Source organism: Muscardinus avellanarius, assembly GCF_963383645.1.
Source record: "Muscardinus avellanarius genome assembly, chromosome: 13".
NCBI classification, from domain to species: Eukaryota; Metazoa; Chordata; class Mammalia; order Rodentia; family Gliridae; genus Muscardinus; species Muscardinus avellanarius.
The window spans coordinates 5,898,381-5,916,485 of NC_137799.1; the positions used below are offsets into that span (position 1 = coordinate 5,898,381).

Below are 18,105 nucleotides of genomic sequence, written 5' to 3' on the forward strand. Positions count from 1 at the left end.
CCGCCTCCGACCTACCTGCCACCCACGGAGAGGTCAGACACGGCGTAGTAGTAGGACTGAAGCACCCTGGGGTCCTTGAAGATGTCGTCCCCAAACGTGTTGAGCCGGTCAAGGGAGATGAGCAGCTCGGTGCTGGTGACCCAGTCCTGGGGGCACAGGGACACTGTCAGCGGCTCCTGCTCCAGCACAGGCCCAGGGGCTGCCCCGGGGTCACAGGGATGGGCCCAGCTCAGACGGGTCCTGAGGGCAGCACAGGAGCTGGGGACCTGGGCACACTGGCCTGGGTGGGGCCATACGCTGGCTAAGCAGCTTTTTCTTTTCTTTTCTTTTTTCAGTACTGGGCATTCTACCTCTGAGCTACACCCCCAGCCCTATTTTTTATTCTTTATTTTGAAACAGGTCTCACTGAGTTGCGGAGGGCCTCACTAAGTAGCTGCGGCTGGCCGCGAACCATTATCTCAGCCTCCCAAATGCTGGGATGACAAGCGTGCGCCACCACGCCCGGCTTTGAGGATGCGCGTCAACATCACGGCGCCAGTGGGGCGGGGACGGTCCCTCCCTCACACAGGTGCCTGGAGGGCACCAATGGCAGCCGCAGGTACCTGCTCAGGAAGGGGTCCAGGTGCCGATGGGAGGGCAGCAGCCAAGGCGGCCCATCTAAGACCCTAAGGCGCAGGCCACCGGCATCTCCCAGCCACCCTGCGCCCCCTGCCAGAGGCCAGTTGACCACAGCGTTTCCAGAGCCCAGTCGGGGAGGCCGAGGTGTCTCAGCTTCTCACATGCACTCAGCTCACAGCACTGTGCCAGGTGACACCTCCATCGCCTCGAGGGTGGGGACCTGCGGCCCCTCGCTCTTCCTGCACCCCGGCCCCCGGGCTCTGCCTGGCACGCAGCGGGCCCCGGCTAATGCTCGCCGATCGTGGAATGAGCAGCTTCCCCGTGGAAGCGCGTGGCGAGGAAGTAGGGCGCCCACGTGAAGGTTGACATTTCCATCTGCCTGCTGTTATAATCAGAGGCAGCTCCGGTGGAATATTAATCAGAATTTTAATTCAGCCCAGGAGCCCTGGTTTAGCAATCAGGCCCATCAGGACAGAAAATGAGTTCCTGGCAAAGCCGGCCTTCTCCTCCCAGCACGACCCGGCCCGGCGCCTTCCCCGCGCCCAGGGCGCTCACTCCCAGCTTCGGGGCTGCGGCCTGACCCGGGACCTCTGCCGGAGGACACTTCGGCCCAGGACAGGGTCCAGCTCCAGCAGATGCAAACGGGAACCTCGGCACGCAGCTGAGTGTGTGGGTCCCTGGGGCTCCCTGAGTCACCCAGGCTGAGCTTCTCAAAGGTCAGTGTGCACTCAGGGATCGGGTCCTGGCTGGGCCAGTCTGGTCCGCATCACTTTTTTCTTTCTTGCTGTGCTGAGGCTGGAACCCAGTGCCCCGTGCGTGCCAGGCAAGCCCTCTAGCCCTGAGCCACTCGCCAGCCCGCAGGCTGCCTTCTCACGACAGTCTCCCGGGGCGAGGCTGAGGCAGCGGGTCCCCGGAGCAGCCAAGGAGCAGGCGCCACAGCTGGGGCGGCGAACCCCAGCCGTCTGCAGCCGAAAGCACAGACTCTGTTCTCGGGAAGGGTCACCGAGAGGGTCAAGTGACTGGAGGTCTCGTCCGGATGTGGGCAGATGCTGGGATTAGGGTCTAACCAGGGCCCGAGCTCTACTCACTAGGCTGGCCAGCCCTTCTGCATCTGCCGCCCAGTGGACCAGCATTCCAGGGCCACAGAGCAGGCAAAGACGGCCCACTTCTCCAGCTCCTCAGGACCCCTGCATCCACTGCCCAGCCCGCGACCTGCTCCGTCGTCTGCCAGGATGGCAGCAGGCCAGGCCAGGATGGAGTTCTGAGACATGGGGTGAGAGTCCGGAGAGGGGACATTTGTCCCCATAGTCTAAACTGCAGGGGAACCCGGGGCCCGCAAGGTCGCTGGTCTCAGGGCAAACCATCCAGGGATTCTGCAGCTCCTGGAGTTAAAACTGCAAGTGGGCGCTGGGGCTGACCTCAGACAGAACCCAACGTCATGGAGAAGCAGGAGGCAGATGGCTTCGCTAAGTACCTGAGGCTGGCTTCGAGCCTGTGCGATCCTTCTGTCTCAGCCTCCCAAGTACAGGTATTATAAGCGTGCAACACCACACCCAGGTCTTTATTTATCTTCAAAAAAGGATCTCACTAAGTTACTGAGCTCTGACCTCAAACCTGCGATCCTCCTTAGTCTCCCAAGTGCTGGGATCAGAGGTGTGAGCTGTTTTGCTCAGCCAAGGAGAAATTAATTTTAAACAACCCACATGGATCGAGGTTCGTGGACAGCCTCAGCTACTTAGTGAGGCCCTCTGCAACTTAGTGAGACCCGGTTTTAAAATAAAGAATCAAAAATAGGGCAGGGGGTGTAGCTTGGAGGTTGAATGCCCCTGGGTTCCATCTCCAGACCCACAGACTTCTCCGTGGACGGGAGAAGCAGGCCCTGGGCATCGGGAGAGGCAGCGCCGTGTGGCAAAGGACTCATCTGGTCGGAGGAGAGCCCTGCCTGCTGCCCCTGGGACTGACCATGGAATGAGGGTCTGGAATGTTCGTCCTGATGAGAGCGCCTTACCACCAGCCGCGCCAGACGGCTTGTGCTGGGGAGGGGACTCGAGGGGCCTCAGGCCATGCAGTTCTGGTTAGATCTCTGGAGAGGCCGGGACTAAGGTCAGCCACGTGGGTGGTCAGCCACGTCTATGTGGACAAGCTCCTAGAAACACTGCGGACCTCGGGGCTGGGTGGGCTGCCCTGTTGGCAACACTCTGGACACACTGTCACATGTCAGAAATGCTGTCCCCAGGACCCCTCTGGGAAAAGAGAACCCAAAACGCCAGGCCTGGGCTTTATGGACCCTGCCCCATTTCAATCTGTGTGTGTACACACACGTACACATACACACATGCACATATTAGGGATTGAACCCCAGGGCATTCTACTTCTGAGCTACACTCCTAGCCCATATATATATAATTTTTTTTTTTTTGTGTGTGTGTGTGTGTGTGTGGTACTGGGGGTAGAACCCAGAGGCTTTCTACCTCCGGGCTATACTCCCAGACCTATTTTATATTTCATTTGGAAACAGGGTCTCACTAAGTTGCTGAGAGCCTCAGTAAGTAGCTGAGGCTGGCTTCGAACCTGTGCGATCCTCCTGTCTCAGCCTCCCAAGCGCGGGGATTACAAATGTGTGCCACCACGTCCGGCAGCCCCATTATATTTTTTATGTTGATTTATTTTTCGGTACTGGGGATTGAACCTGGGGCATTCTACCTCTGAGCTACACACCTAGCCCTATTTTTTTATTCTTTATTTTGAAACAGGGTCTTCTAAGTTGCAGAGAGAAGCTCACTAAGTAGCTGAGGCTGGCCGCAAGCCCGTGATCCTCAGCTTCCCAAATACTGGGATTACAGGCGTGCACCAACTACCACGCCTGGCTTTATTTTTTATTTTTATTTATTTATTTTTATTGTTTTTGCGGGTCTGGGATGGAACCCAGGAACATTCAAACTCTGAGCTACACTTCCCGCCCTATTTTTTTATTCTTTATTTTGAAACGGGGTCTAAGTTATGGAGAGCCTAAAGTAGCTGAGGCTGTCCATGAACGGTGATCCTCTGGTCTCAGCCTCCCGAATGCTGGGCTTACAAGTGTGAGCCACCACGCCTGGCTTTTTATTTTTTATTTTGAAACAGAGTCTTGCAAAGTTGCCGAGGGTCTCGCTAAGTTACTGAGGCTAGACTCGTACCCGTGGTGTCAGCTTCACCAGCACTCAGATTATAGGCGTGTGCCACCACGCCGGCTCTGTCTGTATCCTTCCATTATAATAAACTGTCTCTGTGAGAATAATGTGTTTTCTTGCAGGGACTCATGAAACCCAGGGGTGGTCTTGGGGACCCTGAAACCAGCCCACTCAGCTCTCCTTACGCTGCGCAGCCTGGGTCAAAATCACTTTATTCTGGGCCTCAGCGTCTCCTTTGGAAACAAACAGAACTTGAATCGTGGCACTGACATCCCAGACAGGCGAAGCGAGGCCTTGGCAGTCTCTGGGGATGGACATGGCAGCTTTACTCACCTGCAGCCTGTCTGAGCCCAGGGAAATGACTCCAAGGCCGACTGTCACCCAGCTGCGTCCAGCCGACAGACACAGCTGCGGCGCACACGCAGGGAAGTGGGCATGTGAGTCCGGGTCCCGCAGGGCCGCCAAGCTGAGCAGACCCACGTGGACGGCTGGATCCACATGCCCGCTGTTCTCTACCCTGAGGTCAAGACCAGTGAGTCGCTGCGCTCTGAGCCCGGGCCGCGAAGACCTCAGGGTTTCCCATGATTTGCATTTGATCTTCCCAAGAGCCTGGGAGACACAGGCTGCCCCGGCCCGTTATCAGTTCACAGGGAAGTGAGTCCCCGCAGCAGAAAGTGCAAGCGGGGCATCGGGACATTCTGTCTGGGCCCTCCCATCGACTCGGGTGTCCACTGCCCTGCAGAACTCCTTTGCGGCCCCAGGCCTCAGTTTCCCCAACTATATAAAGAAGGGGCTGGACTGGGGATGTAGAGCGCTTGCCTGGCATGCATGAGGCCGGGTGAGCCGGGTTGTCACAAAGATCCTGGGGGTCACAGGAGGCAGGGGAAGGGACAGCCCTTTCCCGAGCAGCCCCTCCTCCACCGGTGCCCTTTTCTTTATCTTTTATCGGTGCTGGAGACTGAACCCAGGGGTGCTCTGTATCTGAGTTATACTCCCAGCCCTTTTAAAAATTTTTTTAAAACAGGGTCTCGATAAATTGCTAAGGCTGGCCTTGAACCTGCAATCCTTCTGTCTCGGCCTCCCATGTCCTGAGATTACAGGTGTGCACCACATACCCAGCTCCACCTGTGTCTAACAGGCACCCACAGACAATTGCAGCCTTCCAGGGTACAAAGTATGAAATCCCCCTCTCCTTCTATCCCCTGATTCAGGAGAAGCTCAGCTGCAACCCAACCTCCAAGCCCCCCTCTGCTCTGACCTGCAGCCCGGGGCTTTCCTCGAAGTTGTAGGCGCTGGGCCGGCCCTCCAGGGTGGAGAAGGCCACGTTGCCTCCGCTCAGCGGGGAGATGTCACTGAACTCCGAGGTGCAGAAGGCCACACGCTCGTCCTCGCCCGGCTGCAGGTAGAGGCCCTCAGGCCGGCCGTAGGTCTTCTGGCAGGAGGCGCTGTAGTACTGGTAGGGCTCCCAGGGGCCATCGGCACGGCTGCGCTTATAGATGGCAAAGCTCTCGGGGCGACTGGTGTGGAACTTGAGCCTCACGTAGGTGATCTCGTAGGCCTTCCCTGCGGCCGGGAGGACGGAGACCCATTTTACAGAAGGGAAGGTAGTTGCAGAACTCTCTGGGAGGAATCATTAGAGCAGTCTGCGGCTCAGGACCAGAGGTGCTGCTATCGATTAGTGATGCCTGCCGGGGGCATGGGAGAGGGCCGCTGGCAGGATTCCCAGGAATCTGCCATCCCTCATCTCGCTGCGTGCCTCCCTGCGCTGGAATCTGTGTCGTCACCCCCGACAGGCAGCCAGCTCTTTCTGCTCCAATAGCTAAGCCCAGGATGTTGCTACATCCTCAGAAAGCTGCTCTGCGTTAGAAAGCTGTTCCTTTGACTACACCCCAGCCACGCCGGCCCTTTCACCTATGCCTCTGGCCCCATTCCTTGCAGGGGCTCCGGTTCCAGTCCCGAGCCCCTCTGATCCCAGCGAATCCCCTGGGAGCCCTCACTTCCTCCAGCCTCTATCTATGTCTCTGATCCAACTTTCCCAGCCGAGGCCTGTCAGTCCTGGCCTTGTCTCCCAGCTCAACCTCCAGCCACTGAATTCCCCCGCTCTGGCCACTCCATGGGAACTGTTCCTGCAAAGCTGCCCTATTCACAGTCCCCCAGGGCCCCACCTTGCCGTGTGCCGGGGCCTCTGAGCATTGCGCTCCCTGCAGGTCCCCCAACCCTTCTCTCCCAGCCCTCTCCCGGGCCCCTCCCTCCCCCATGCTGCTGAAACCAAGCTGGGGACCTTCGCACCCCAGGTCCAGCGCTGGCGCAGCTCCACCAGCCACTGCCGTCGGGGCCCATGGCAATGATAGATCTCTCACGGTGACTCGACTACACTGAGAGGCGGGGCGGGGATGGACAGCCGGGCAGGGGACTGGAGGGGTGCGGTGGGTGGGCAGCCGGATGGAAGGGGCCCCCTCATTCCTTCTTGTTGGGGTTTGAGTTTGGAGTGTCCTCTGCAAACGCCCGTGTGTAGAAAGCATTTCCCCGATGCCGCAAGGTTCAGAGGTGGAGTGTGTCTGGAGGCGCTGGGTCCCTGGGGGAATGGTCCTGGGGACTACATCTGCCCCAGGCAGCTCCCTGCCACTCCCTCTGATTGCCAGGACTGAGCATGGCTTTCCTCTACCACGCCCTGCTGCCATGATGTTTCTGCCTTAGAGCCGGCCAGCCATGGACTGACCTCTGAAACCGTGAGCCAATAAGCCCCCCCTTCTCTAGGTTGCGCGTGTTAGATATTTTGGTGGCAGCAACAGAAAAGCCAACTCTGGTGGGATGTCAACAAGGGATGCCCGAGAGAGGAACAACCTCCATGTCACCGCAGAGAGGCCGCCAGGTGGCCGCAGACGCCCGGCACCAGGCGGCCACTCGCTGGGCATCTGTGTAGAGTGGCCAGCAACGGAGCTTCCCCTACGCTCTACCATCAGCAGAAGACGCGGACTCCATGCCGGGCGTGGTGGCGCACACTTGGAATCCCAGCATTTGGGAGGCTGAGACTGGAGGATCGCGGTTTGCGGACAGCCTCAGCTACTTAGTGAGGCCCTTCGCAACTCAGTGTGACTCTGTTTCAAAATAAAGAATAAACTGGGTGTGGTGGCGCACGCTTGTAATTCCCACACAGGTTCGAAGCCAGCCACGCTGACTTAAGATACCCTGTTTCAAAAAAATATATGTGTGTGTGTGTGTGTGTGTGTGTGTGTGTGTGTGTATATATATATATATATATATATATATATATATATATATATATATATATATATGGTCTGGGAGTGTAGTCCGGTGTAGCCTGGAGGTAGAAGAGCTTCCAGGAACCCCAGTACCACCAATAAATAAATAAAGAAAGAATAAAGAATAAAGTATAGGACTGGGGGTGTAGCTCAGAGGTAGAATGCCCCTGGGTTCCATCCTCAGTACCGCAAAAAATTAAAAAAAAGAAGAATGGAGGAGGAGGAGGAGGAGGAGGAGGAGGAGAGAAGGAGGAGGAGGAGGAGGAGACGACGACGTAAACTCCCCAGCGCAACACAGGGGGAGGGAGGGAAAAACACGTGTGCACACTACAGTGTGACCATTATGAACGTCCATTACCCATCACAGCAGAGTGGAAGTGATTCACACATCCACCAGTTGGCAAATGAACAAAGGCAACGCGGTCTGTGGCAGCGTGGAGTGGTATCGGGCAATCAACAGACTGGGCCCTGCTTGCCCTGGACAAACCCTGAGGGCACCGTGGCAAGGGCGAGACGCCGACCCCACGGAGCACGTGTGATGCGGTGCTGTCACGGTCCAGAGCCGGCGATCCATGTCCACCCGCACAGGCAGGTGAGTGGTGGCCAGGGCCGGCTGACGGTGAGGCTGGGAGGGAGTGGGAGGTGCCTTCTAACGGGTAGGGGGTTTCTCTCAGGAGCGATGAAAATGTCCCAAGATTGGGGCTGTGATGGGCACGCACTCTATGGACACACTAAAAACCACTGCGTTGTAGCTTTTCTTTCTGTTGTGAATGAAACCAGGGCCTCACGCGTGCTAAGCAAGCGTCTTACCACTGAGCTGCACCCTGGCCCAGACTGTCTACTTTAAACGGGTAATAGGTATCGTATGTGAATTTCATCTCTACAAGGGGTCTGTAAACCGCACATCCGTTAGGACGGCTACTATCAAAAAGCAGATAGCAGGCCGGGCATGGAGGCGTGCACCTGTGACCTCTGTACTTGGGAGGCGGAGGCAGGAGGGTGGCCGGTACAGCAATGTAGCAAGACTCAGCAACTTCTCAAGATCCTGTTTTAAAATAAAAAAATAGAGCCGGGCGTGGTGGCGCACGCTTGTAATCCCTGCGCTTGGGAGGCGGAGACAGGAGGCTCGTGCAGGTTCGAAGCCAGCCGCGGTGGCTTAAGAGACCGTTTCCAAAAAAAAAAAGTATAAAATGTCTGGGAGTGTAGCCCGGAGGTAGAAGGGCTTCCAGGAACCCCAGCACCACCAAAATAAATAAATAAATAATAAAATAAAATAAAATAATAAAAAATAGGAAGGGCTGGGGGGTGTAGCTCAGAGGTAGAATAGCCCTGGGTTCAATCCCCCATAACACACACACACACACACACACACACACACACACACACACACACACACACGGTACCTCCCAGTACCATGATTGGCTGAAAGGGTGGTTTTGGAGAGCTATTTGTAGAGACCCACGTCTGTGGCTATTCGCAATAGCCAAGTGGAAAAAACCCAAGCGCCCTCTTGCGGATGAACAGGTGGGCCAGATGCGGTCTGTACCTAGCAATGCTGATAAGAGTCTCACTACTTACCTAGGCTGTCCGCGAACCTGCGATCCTCCTGCCGCAGCCTCCCAAGTACTGGGATTACAGGCGCGCGCCACCACGCCCGGCTTGTGCCTCTTTCTGACACGTGCTGAAACTCTTCCTGCGCCGCCGTCCAGGCTGGGCCTGGGGCGCGTCCCCCCCTCCCCAGCCCCCTATCTGAGGAAACCTTGAGAACTCCCTAAAGAGAAGCCAGTCGCCAGGTGGCCAGCGCCGCAGGACCCGCTCCTGGACCTTCCTAGAAGAGTCAACTTCATGGAGACAGGAGGGGACGGAGGGGACGGAGGGTTTGCGGGTCCCGGGGAGGAGGGGCCGGGAGGCCGTGTCTAAGAGGCCCGGGTTTCTGTTTTTGAGTTCTAGAGAGGATGGTGGTGGCGGTTGCACAAGAATGGGGGCCTGGTGTGCCCCGGGCGCACGCTGAAAAGTGGGTACGATGGGAAATGCTGTGTCTTTTACCACATTAAAGGACAAATTCAGGAAAGTCAATATATCGGCCCTTTGGGAAGGCAGTCTGGCTGGCGAATGGATGGCAAGCCACAGGAATAGTCCTGGCCTTCAGCTGAGGAATCCTACTTCAGGGAATTCACGTGAGAAAAAGGAGACTAAACTCACGAAAGCGTTCACAGCGTGTTTTATACCGTGGGAGAAATTGGGCCCACAAGGAAATAACTAAGGGGATGGTTTTGTTGTTCTGCTTGTGGTGTTGGGGACTAAATCTGGGGGCGTTCTACCTCTGAGCTACACCCCAGCCCTGTTTTTAATTTTTGATTTTGAAACAGGGTCTTGTTAAATTGCTGAGGCCGGCCTCAAACCTCCAATCCTCCTGTCTCAGCCTCTCAAGTACTGAGATTACAGGTGTGCGCCACCACGCCTGGCTCCTAACTAGGAAACATAAGTTCCTACAAGGATCGAAACCATTAAAACAGTTGACAGACTTCCTAACACACAGGGAAAGCCAACGTCAAAATGTTGAATGAGAAGAGAGACACAGATACATGTTAGACGTCCATTTCTGTGTGCAAATCCCTAAAGAATCAGGACCTGCGTCCACCTGGAAAGCACGCCTGGCCTCGGGCCTGAGAGCCACTTTCTCTCCTTTCTGGTTTTTTTCCCCCTGTATTTTCCCCATTTGCTCTCACAGTGCTTGTTCTCATTGAAAAGCTGGAGAAAACACATTTTTATAAGTCTTTCAAAAAAGCCACCGCCTTGCCAGGTTTCGTTTTAGGATGTTTTTCAAAGTCCGTGGCAACACAGCTTGGCACCGTCACTCGGAGTCCCTTTAAAGAAAGCACGTGTAGCTGGCGGAGCCCGGGTCCGGGGGCGGCGTGTGGGATCCCGGATCCTGCTCGGAGCGGGCTCCGGGCCTCGGGGCCAGGCGGGAGCCCGGGCAGATGTGTAGGCACCGAGGGTGCCGCGGGGAGGCTCGCTGCTCAGTAAACAACCGGCAGCCAGACACCTCTCGGGAGGGGAGCTTGGAGCCACTTAAAAGGTAGCTGGCAGCTAGAAGCGTGAGCGGGAAAGTCTGAGGCTGGGACGGCATGCAAACAAGCAACATCACACGCTAAGAAGCCGCTCTCCCTTCCTTGCCAAGCCAGGAGGTGAGGGAGACATCACAGAGGCGCGGCGGGAACTGTTTGTTAGGACAGTTAATTAGCAGGCTCGAGAAAGCGACTCATCCTCCCTTTGTGATGAGAAAACTCCTGCCAAAGGCAACCAAGAGCCCGGGAAAGGAAGCGGCCTTCGAAAGGGCGACGAGGATTAAACCAGGGCCAGTGAGGAGGTTTCAGGGGGCCCGAGAGAGGTGTGCTCCCGTCAGGGAAGCTGAGCCGCCGGATGCGCTGTTCCCGCTGCCTGGCATGCTGTTCCCTCTGCTCCCATGCAGCCCGCCCTCGGCCCACCCCACCGGGCTGAGCACCTGGCTGAGTGCTTTCTGCACACCGTGCACCTGAGAGCCCGTGTGAATTTTACTAACGAGGAGGCCGAGGCTCAGGAAAGGAAAGGGACTCGCCCACCTGCGCGCGGAGGAGAGTGGACACTTGACCACAGCCCCCACACCAGTCACTGCCCAGGGCCAACCACCTTCCTCTCTGCACTGCGGGTCCCCAAGAAGAGAGGGCGGCCCGGGAAGGGGGTGCTGGTGCCCGGGGAGACACAGAGGGCCCCCCCGCAGCCCAACCCCACACCAGAGTGCCAAGCCGGGTCCGCTCCCACCAGTTGGGACACACAGCCAAGTTGAAAGACAGCGGGACGGTTGTAAAACCACGCCGGCCACATCCGGCAGAGTGCGCGCCGAGGAGCCAGGCTTATTTTGGGAAGAATGGAAAGAAAACAAAGGTCCTTAATTGGAGCCATCTGGGAGCTGGGCCTGGGGCGGGCGGGGGCAGCGCGGGCATCAGAAACAGGCGGGAGGCGGCTCCAGAAGGGGCGCGGGCCGACCACCCACCGCCTGTCCCGGCTGGGTCTCTGTGGTTTTGGAGTTCTGGAGTCCCCCTGCGAGCTGGGGGTGCCCCTGAGCATCCAACACGCCAGGGACAGGAGCCTGACCCAACGCAGGCTCCCACTGCAGCCCTGTCTCCGCCCCTCGCAGGCACCGAGGCTGTGGACGCTCTTGTCTCAGCCTGGGAGAGCAAATGGGCTCTGTCTCGCTGCTAATTACCCGGGCTTTTGTATGAAGAAGGGTTCTGATGGTCCAGCCCAAGCGGAGCAGACCGCGGCACCCAGACTGCGAGCCTGCAGGGAGGGGCAGTAACTCACAGATAAAGAGCTGGAGCCGTGGCGAGGACACATGCAAGGTTCCAGAGAATGAGCGGTGGTGACCTGGTGCGCGCTGGGGTCGGTGCTGAAGAGGGAGCTGACTCGCGATGTCTTGGAACGGTTGGGGAGGAAGGAGGACGGCTTCACTGTCACAAAGTACGCTCAAAACAAAATTACTACCTTGACCTTATTTTTTTTTTTTGCGGGTTTGGGGACGGAACCCAGGGGCATTCTATCTCCAAGCTATACCCCAGCCCTATTATTTTTTATTCTTTATTTTAAAACAGGGTCTCTTAAGTTGTGGAGGCCTCACTAAGTAGCTGAGGATGGCCGCGAACCCAGATCCTCCCGTCTCAGCCTCCCAAGTACTGGGATGACAAGTGTGTGTCACCACGCCCGGTTTACCTTGACCTTTTTTTTTTTTTTTTTTTTTTTAATGTACAGCTCGCCATCCTGGGAACCGTCCCCACTACCCATCTCCGAAACATTTCCATCTTCCAGAAACTGTCTCCATTGATCCTGAGTCCTTCCTCCTGCTGTGCCCAGCAGCTCCCATCCTTTCTGTCTCTGTGAATCTGATGGCTCTAGGGCCCCGTGAGTGGGCTAGGGATGTAGGAATCGTGCAGGATCTGTCCCTCTCTGATTCACTCGTAGCACCTGACACGATGTTCTCAATGTTCATGTGTGTTGACTGAATTTACTTCCTTTTCAAAGCTGAATAATACTCCGCCGTAGGAACAGACTGTATTTTGCTTCTCATCATCGGTCAACGGATGCCTGGGTTACTTTCAATTTTGACTCTTGTAATTTTGTACTGAATCCTAACGAGACTCAGGTCCTAGTCCTAGACTCAGGGTCTAAAGGCGCCCAAGGGCTGTCTGACGTCCATGAGCCTGCTTAAGTTACCTAGTCCAGCACCCACATGGGAAACTGGGCCAGACGAGAGGTCCAGGCGGAATCCCCCTGGAGCACCATGATTCCCACAGGCAGAGCCAGGACACGAGGCAGAGCAGTGACTTGAATGTAGCGCCTCAGTTTCCCCATTTTGTAGAGCGCTCGGGATCGCGCCAGGCACAGGGCGTGCGCACAGTCAGCTTCAGGTCTTAACTCGTCCTCCTGACCGTCACGGACCCAGCACCCCGAGCTGGTGCAGGGGCAGCTGTGAACACAGGCGCCCCCACCTCCTGAAGCCGGGCACGGTGACAGATAAACCCAGGCCTCCTCCGCACCGCGCAGGAATGTACAGGCAGGCGCTCAGCCCAGTCCTGAGGGGCCAGGGGCTTCCTGGAGGAGGCCACCTCTCTGCTGAGACGGGCAGATGGACACCTGTCCACTGCTGTGTCCCGGAAACACAGGAACTGCCGTAGCGCACTGGGACCTGGTCACGGCCCTGAGATGGACAACGGCCAGGGCAGGGCAGCAGGCGGGTACACAGGAATGATGAGAAGGGAGGCAGGAGGCCAGAGGGAGGCCGCCTGCCCCCTCCCGGGCTATGGGATGTCCATGCCGTCCTGGGAGGCCCGGGGGTGGGGGGAACATGGAGGCTGAAGCCAGCTGGACCCAGGTCTGCGGAGGGGAGGCTCTGGGGGCAGACGGAGGCTAGCCAGCACTGCTGCCTTGACCCCTGACCTGCCTGGGGCCCTGTGTTCCAGCCAGAATCCCCAGGGAGCAGGAAGCTGACTCGGCACCCAGCACCCACCCAGCCAAGGCCAAGCCGGCCGCCCACCCGGCAGGAAGACAGCCAGGACCTGGCCGAGGCCCCAGAGACAGCTGGCTCTGGGGCCCACGCCTCACCACGGCTGGCCCCACCGGCTTCTCCTCCCTACCTGGGCTGTCCTCACCCCAGACAAAGCTCCTGCGGGCTGTCAGCGTCTTCAGAGCACAGACCCTTGTGCACGACCCCCTCCGTATCTGGTTGACTTGGAGCCCCAAAGGGCAGCCGCTGCGTGCTCTCGCTAGTGGCCACACGGCCCAGGCCAAGGGTGGAGGCTCGGTACAGACCTTAGGAATGGCCAAAGGAACCCAGCGAGGAATAACGTGTGAGCCGGGCGTGGTGGCACACTCTTGTGATCCCAGCATTTGGGAGGCTGAGACGGGAGGATTGCAATTTGCGGACAGCCTCAGCTACTTAGGCCCTTTGCAACTCAGTGAGGCCCTGTTTCAAAATAAATAATAAAAAATAGGGCTGGGAGTGTAGCTTGGAGGTAGAAAGCCCCTGGGTTCCATCCCTAATTCTGAAAAAAAAAAAAAAAGAAAGAAAGAGAGAAAGAAAGAAAAAACAAAGAAAGAAAGAAAAAGAGAAAGAAAGAAAAAAGAAATAACGTGTGCACCCACAGACCAGGACTGGGGCATGGAGAGAGAGGAGGGGTCTGTCCTGCACTCTCACCCTGGCTGGGGCTCAGAATGCATCTGGCCAGGGACTCGGAGGATCTTAGGTTCCAGAGGGTTCCCAGCAATCCAAGACAGTACAAATGGGAGCGAGACCCTCACCCCAAAGCCAGGGCAGCCTGGGCTCTTCCCAGGATGGATGCCAGGGGATCAGCCAGCTGTGCCTAAATCCCAGTACTTGGGAGGCGGAGACAGGAGGATTGAAGGTTTGAGGCCAGCCTCATCAGCTTAGCAAGACCTTGTTTCAATGTAAATAAATAAATTCCCCAGTAAGACACACACACACAGGACCAGCCTGACCCCCAAGCAAAGCACAATAATTAGAGTTCCCAGGGCCCGCCATTCATCGGCCTATGCGACCCTGAGCAACTGATCGCATCCTCAGAGCCTCGGTTTCCCCATCTGCAGAACCCTAGCCGGGCACGGTGGCGCACACGTGTGGTCCCGGTGCTTGAAAGTGGAGGATAGCAGGCTCGAGGCCGGCTTCAGCAACTATTGAGACTCATCAACCTAGCGAGACCCTGTCTCAAACTAAAATAACAAAATACACTAGGGCCGAGGGTGCAGCTCAGGGGTAGAATGCCCCGGGTTCAATCCCAGGTATCGCTCACGCGCGCGCACACACACACACACACACACACACACACACACACACGGGAATGACTAAGAGGACAGGCTGAAGCAGCAAGTTCCTGGCTTGTGACCCGTGGGTAACTCTCCCCCTAGCTCTCACCGGCGACCCTTCCTCCCCACACTCTCCCTGCGATCTGGCTTCCCTGGGCCTCCGTGGAGGCTGGGTGGAGGCTGGGAGCTATGGACCCGCTGGGCCTTTCATCCCAGACAGGAAGACTCAGCTCAGTGGATGGGGAACAGATGTCGGGAGCCACAGGGGGCTGGGAAAGCTGCGACCTCCATCCCCTGACCGCCTTTCTCTCCCCACCCCTCCCCCTCGCTCTGGGGGCCCTGGGTGGAGCCATCAGGAGAGGGGGGTGGGCACAGAGCCTGCAGAGGTGGCCCGCCCAACCCGTCTAAGGACCACGGGGGACCCTGAAACTCCTAGGCCGTTCCCTCCCTCCCAATCGAGCAATCTGTGGCTGGGTCATGTGGAACCCCAAATAGGCCAAACCGGGATGCCTGGGCTCAACTGCATAACCAGGTCAGGGTCAGGGTCAGGGCACCGCCTAGGAGCCTGGGAACATTCCCCAGTCCCCACTGCAGAGCCCACCTGCCGGACCGCGGGCCCAGCATCGTCCTCCGCAGGCAGACCCCAGCTCAGGGCTGACCGCCTGGGGGGCGGACACTCCTCCTGTAGAGAGACGGCCCAGAGCCCCCTGCGGTTTCCACCCAGCCGCCTCCTGGGCCCAGATGCTGGGTGGACCAGGGGTGCTGTCAGCCATGCATCAGTCCTGTGTAGACATCACTTCTGGATCCCCTCCTGGGCCCTGGCGCTGTGTGACCGAATGGGAAGGATGCTGGTGGGTTGGACACACGGGTGTGGGGCCTGTGTGCGCATGGGTTTTTTTTTTGTGTGTGTGTGATACTGGGGTGGAACCCAGGGGTTTTTCTACCTCAGGGCTTTAATCCCAGACCTATTTTATACTTTATTTGGAAACAGGGTCTCACTAAGTTGCTGAGAGCCTCACTCAGGAGCCGAGGCTGGCTTGGAACCTGCACGATCCTCCTGTCTCAGCCTCCCAAGCTTTGGGATCACAAGCGTGCGCCACCACGCCCGGCTCCGTGTGCTCATTGAGAGCCGTCCTCTGCCCGTGCAGCGTGGGGCTCTCGGAGCCTCGGGGTCCTCGCTCATAGACAGATCAGAACCACCCTCTGCCCCGAGGGTTCTAGAAAGTGCTCCCCAAGGCCAGGCCGTGGGCGCATGGGCCCAGCACCCCACCGACACGCAGTAAGTGGGCACTGCCCCCAGCTCAGAAACTCAGCTGCTTCCCCAAAATGGCTCCTGCCCCATCCACCCTGGACCGTCCCTTTCTTTGGAGTCGAGATTCTGCTAACACGTGCGGCTCCCTCTGCCACAGAACACTGTCCCCCCTCAACACCCACGCTGTCCCATTCCTTCTCCTGTGCCCTTGGGGTCCCTCTCCCTGCGCCTCCTGCCTGGCTTGCGACCTGGGTCCAGACAGGCGTCCAGAGAGGCCCAGCGGAGGGGCCGCCGGACCCGCCCGCTCTGCTGAGGGCTCAGGGTCCTGCCGCCCCGGCCACGCGGCTCCCGGGAGGGGCCAGCTCGGCTGTGGGCAGCACTTCATGTCAAGTGTGCGCTCTGATCCCCACATCTACGCCCAGCCGTGTGCCTCTGAGGGGAACACGAGCTCTCTGACCACCCGTTATTCATCTGAAAATGGGGTTACGGCTCCATTGTCATTATCCAAACTCACTGGCCCCGGCCGTGCTCTGGAATTCAAAACTTCCTGGAGTAAACTCAAGAGAGATGAAATGGGGCTCAGATCAGAGGTCGTGTGACCCCCAATCCTTGGTTCTCCGGGGGGGGGGGTTTGGTGGCCAAGTGTGCAAATACATGCTTCCACTAGAATAAACAAGGTCTATACATAGCCGCAGGTCAGGTTTAGCAGCCGAAACGAGTTATAAAAACACCCTTGAACTGTCAGCCGACGCCCTGGGAGACTTGGATGTCACAGAAAAGGGAGAGTGACTGGGGAAAAGACCAGACCCCTGAGAAGGCGGCGGAGCTGCCCCAGGAAGACGAGCCCAGCACAGAGCAGGGACTGAGGACACGGCGGCTGGACCTGTTCCCACAGTGAGAGAGATGGGATGCCCATTCCCAGGGACCAGAGGGCTCCTGTGCCCTGGCAGGGGTCAAGTGTAAGGACTCGTGGGCAGGGCAGGGGACAGCCATGGCGACTGTCCAGGTACCCAAAGGCCTGCTGAAACCTGGTCCTGCCCTGGGCGCTAAACCTTCTGGTGGGTGGGGAACGCCTGGGCTCCTGTCCCAAGGACAGCCCCAGATCCCAGATTAGCCTCTTCCCTACAGCGCGGCCGTCACCCCTGCAGGTCAGCTCTCTCCCCAGCTGTTCGGGTCTGGGTTGAAAAGCCATTGTAGGGGTTGTCTTTGTATACAGACCCCAAAGTTCTGCAAAGGAATCCCAGGAGGCCCCCCAGCCTCCCACCCCTTAGTCCATCCCTGGGTCCTGTTCCTGGGTCCCCTCTATCTGGGTGCTGTGGATACTAAGGGGGGCAGGTCCTGTTCCCAGGTTCCCTCTCTGGGGTTCCTGAGGCTATTATGGAGTGCAGGTCCTGTTCCTGGGTCCCTCTATCTGGGTCCTAAAGCTAAGAGGGTCAGGTCCTGTTCCCGGCCCCCTCTGTCTGGGTGCTGTGGATACTAAGGGGTGTAGACCCTGTCCCTGGGTCCCCTCTATCTGGGTGCTGTGGATACTAAGGGGTGCAGATCCTGTTCCTGGGTCCCCTCTATCTGGGTCCTGTTCCCAGCCCCCTCTGTCTGGGTGCTGTGGATACTAAGGGGTGTAGATCCTGTCCCTGGGTCCCCTCTATCTGGGTCCTGTTCCCAGCCCCCTCTGTCTGGGTGCTGTGGATACTAAGGGGGGCAGATCCTGTTCTCAGGTTCCCTCTCTGGGATTCCTGAGGCTATTATGGAGTGCAGGTCCTGTTCCTGGGTCCCCTCTATCTGGGTCCTGCAGCTCCTAAGGGGGGCAGATCCTGTTCCCGCCCCCCTCTGTCTGGGTCCTGTGGGTACTTAGGAGTGGTGGTCCTGTTCCGGCGCCCTCTGTCTGGGTCCTGTGCGTACTTAGGAGTGGTGGTCCTGTTCCCTGCACCCTCTGTCTGGGTCCTGTGAGTACTTAGGAGAGGTGGTCCTGTTCCGGCGCCCTCTGTCTGGGTCCTGTGCGTACTTAGGAGTGGTGGTCCTGTTCCGGCCCCCTCTGTCTGGGTCCTGTGGGTACTTAGGAGAGGTGGTCCTGTTCCGGCGCCCTCTGTCTGGGTCCTGTGGGAACTTAGGGGCCCAGGTCCTGTTCCCGGTGCCCTCTGTCTGGGTCCTGTGGGTACTTAGGAGAGGTGGTCCTGTTCCGGCCCCCTCTGTCTGGGTCCTGTGGGTACTTAGGAGAGGTGGTCCTGTTCCGGCGCCCTCTGTCTGGGTCCTGTGGGAACTTAGGGGCCCAGGTCCTGTTCCCGGCCCCCTCTGTCTGGGTCCTGTGGGTACTTAGGAGAGGTGGTCCTGTTCCGGCGCCCTCTGTCTGGGTCCTGTGGGTACTTAGGGGCCCAGGTCCTGTTCCCGGCGCCCTCTGTCTGGGTCCTGTGGGTACTTAGGAGTGGTGGTCCTGTTCCGGCGCCCTCTG

At 58.0% G+C, this 18,105-nt stretch overlaps 1 protein-coding gene across 1 annotated transcript in view; it reads right to left on the minus strand.

Moving 5' to 3' along the window:
* The window catches only part of LAMC3 (laminin subunit gamma 3), a gene marked incomplete at both ends in the record, with an annotated part of 74,862 nt that overhangs the window by 56,283 nt on the left and 474 nt on the right, over nucleotides 1-18,105 (minus strand). The window contains 2 exons of the mRNA XM_080708869.1: nucleotides 16-146; nucleotides 5,047-5,351. Coding sequence (XP_080564995.1) covers nucleotides 16-146; nucleotides 5,047-5,351 — 436 coding nt within the window. The remainder of the gene's footprint in view (nucleotides 1-15; nucleotides 147-5,046; nucleotides 5,352-18,105) is intronic.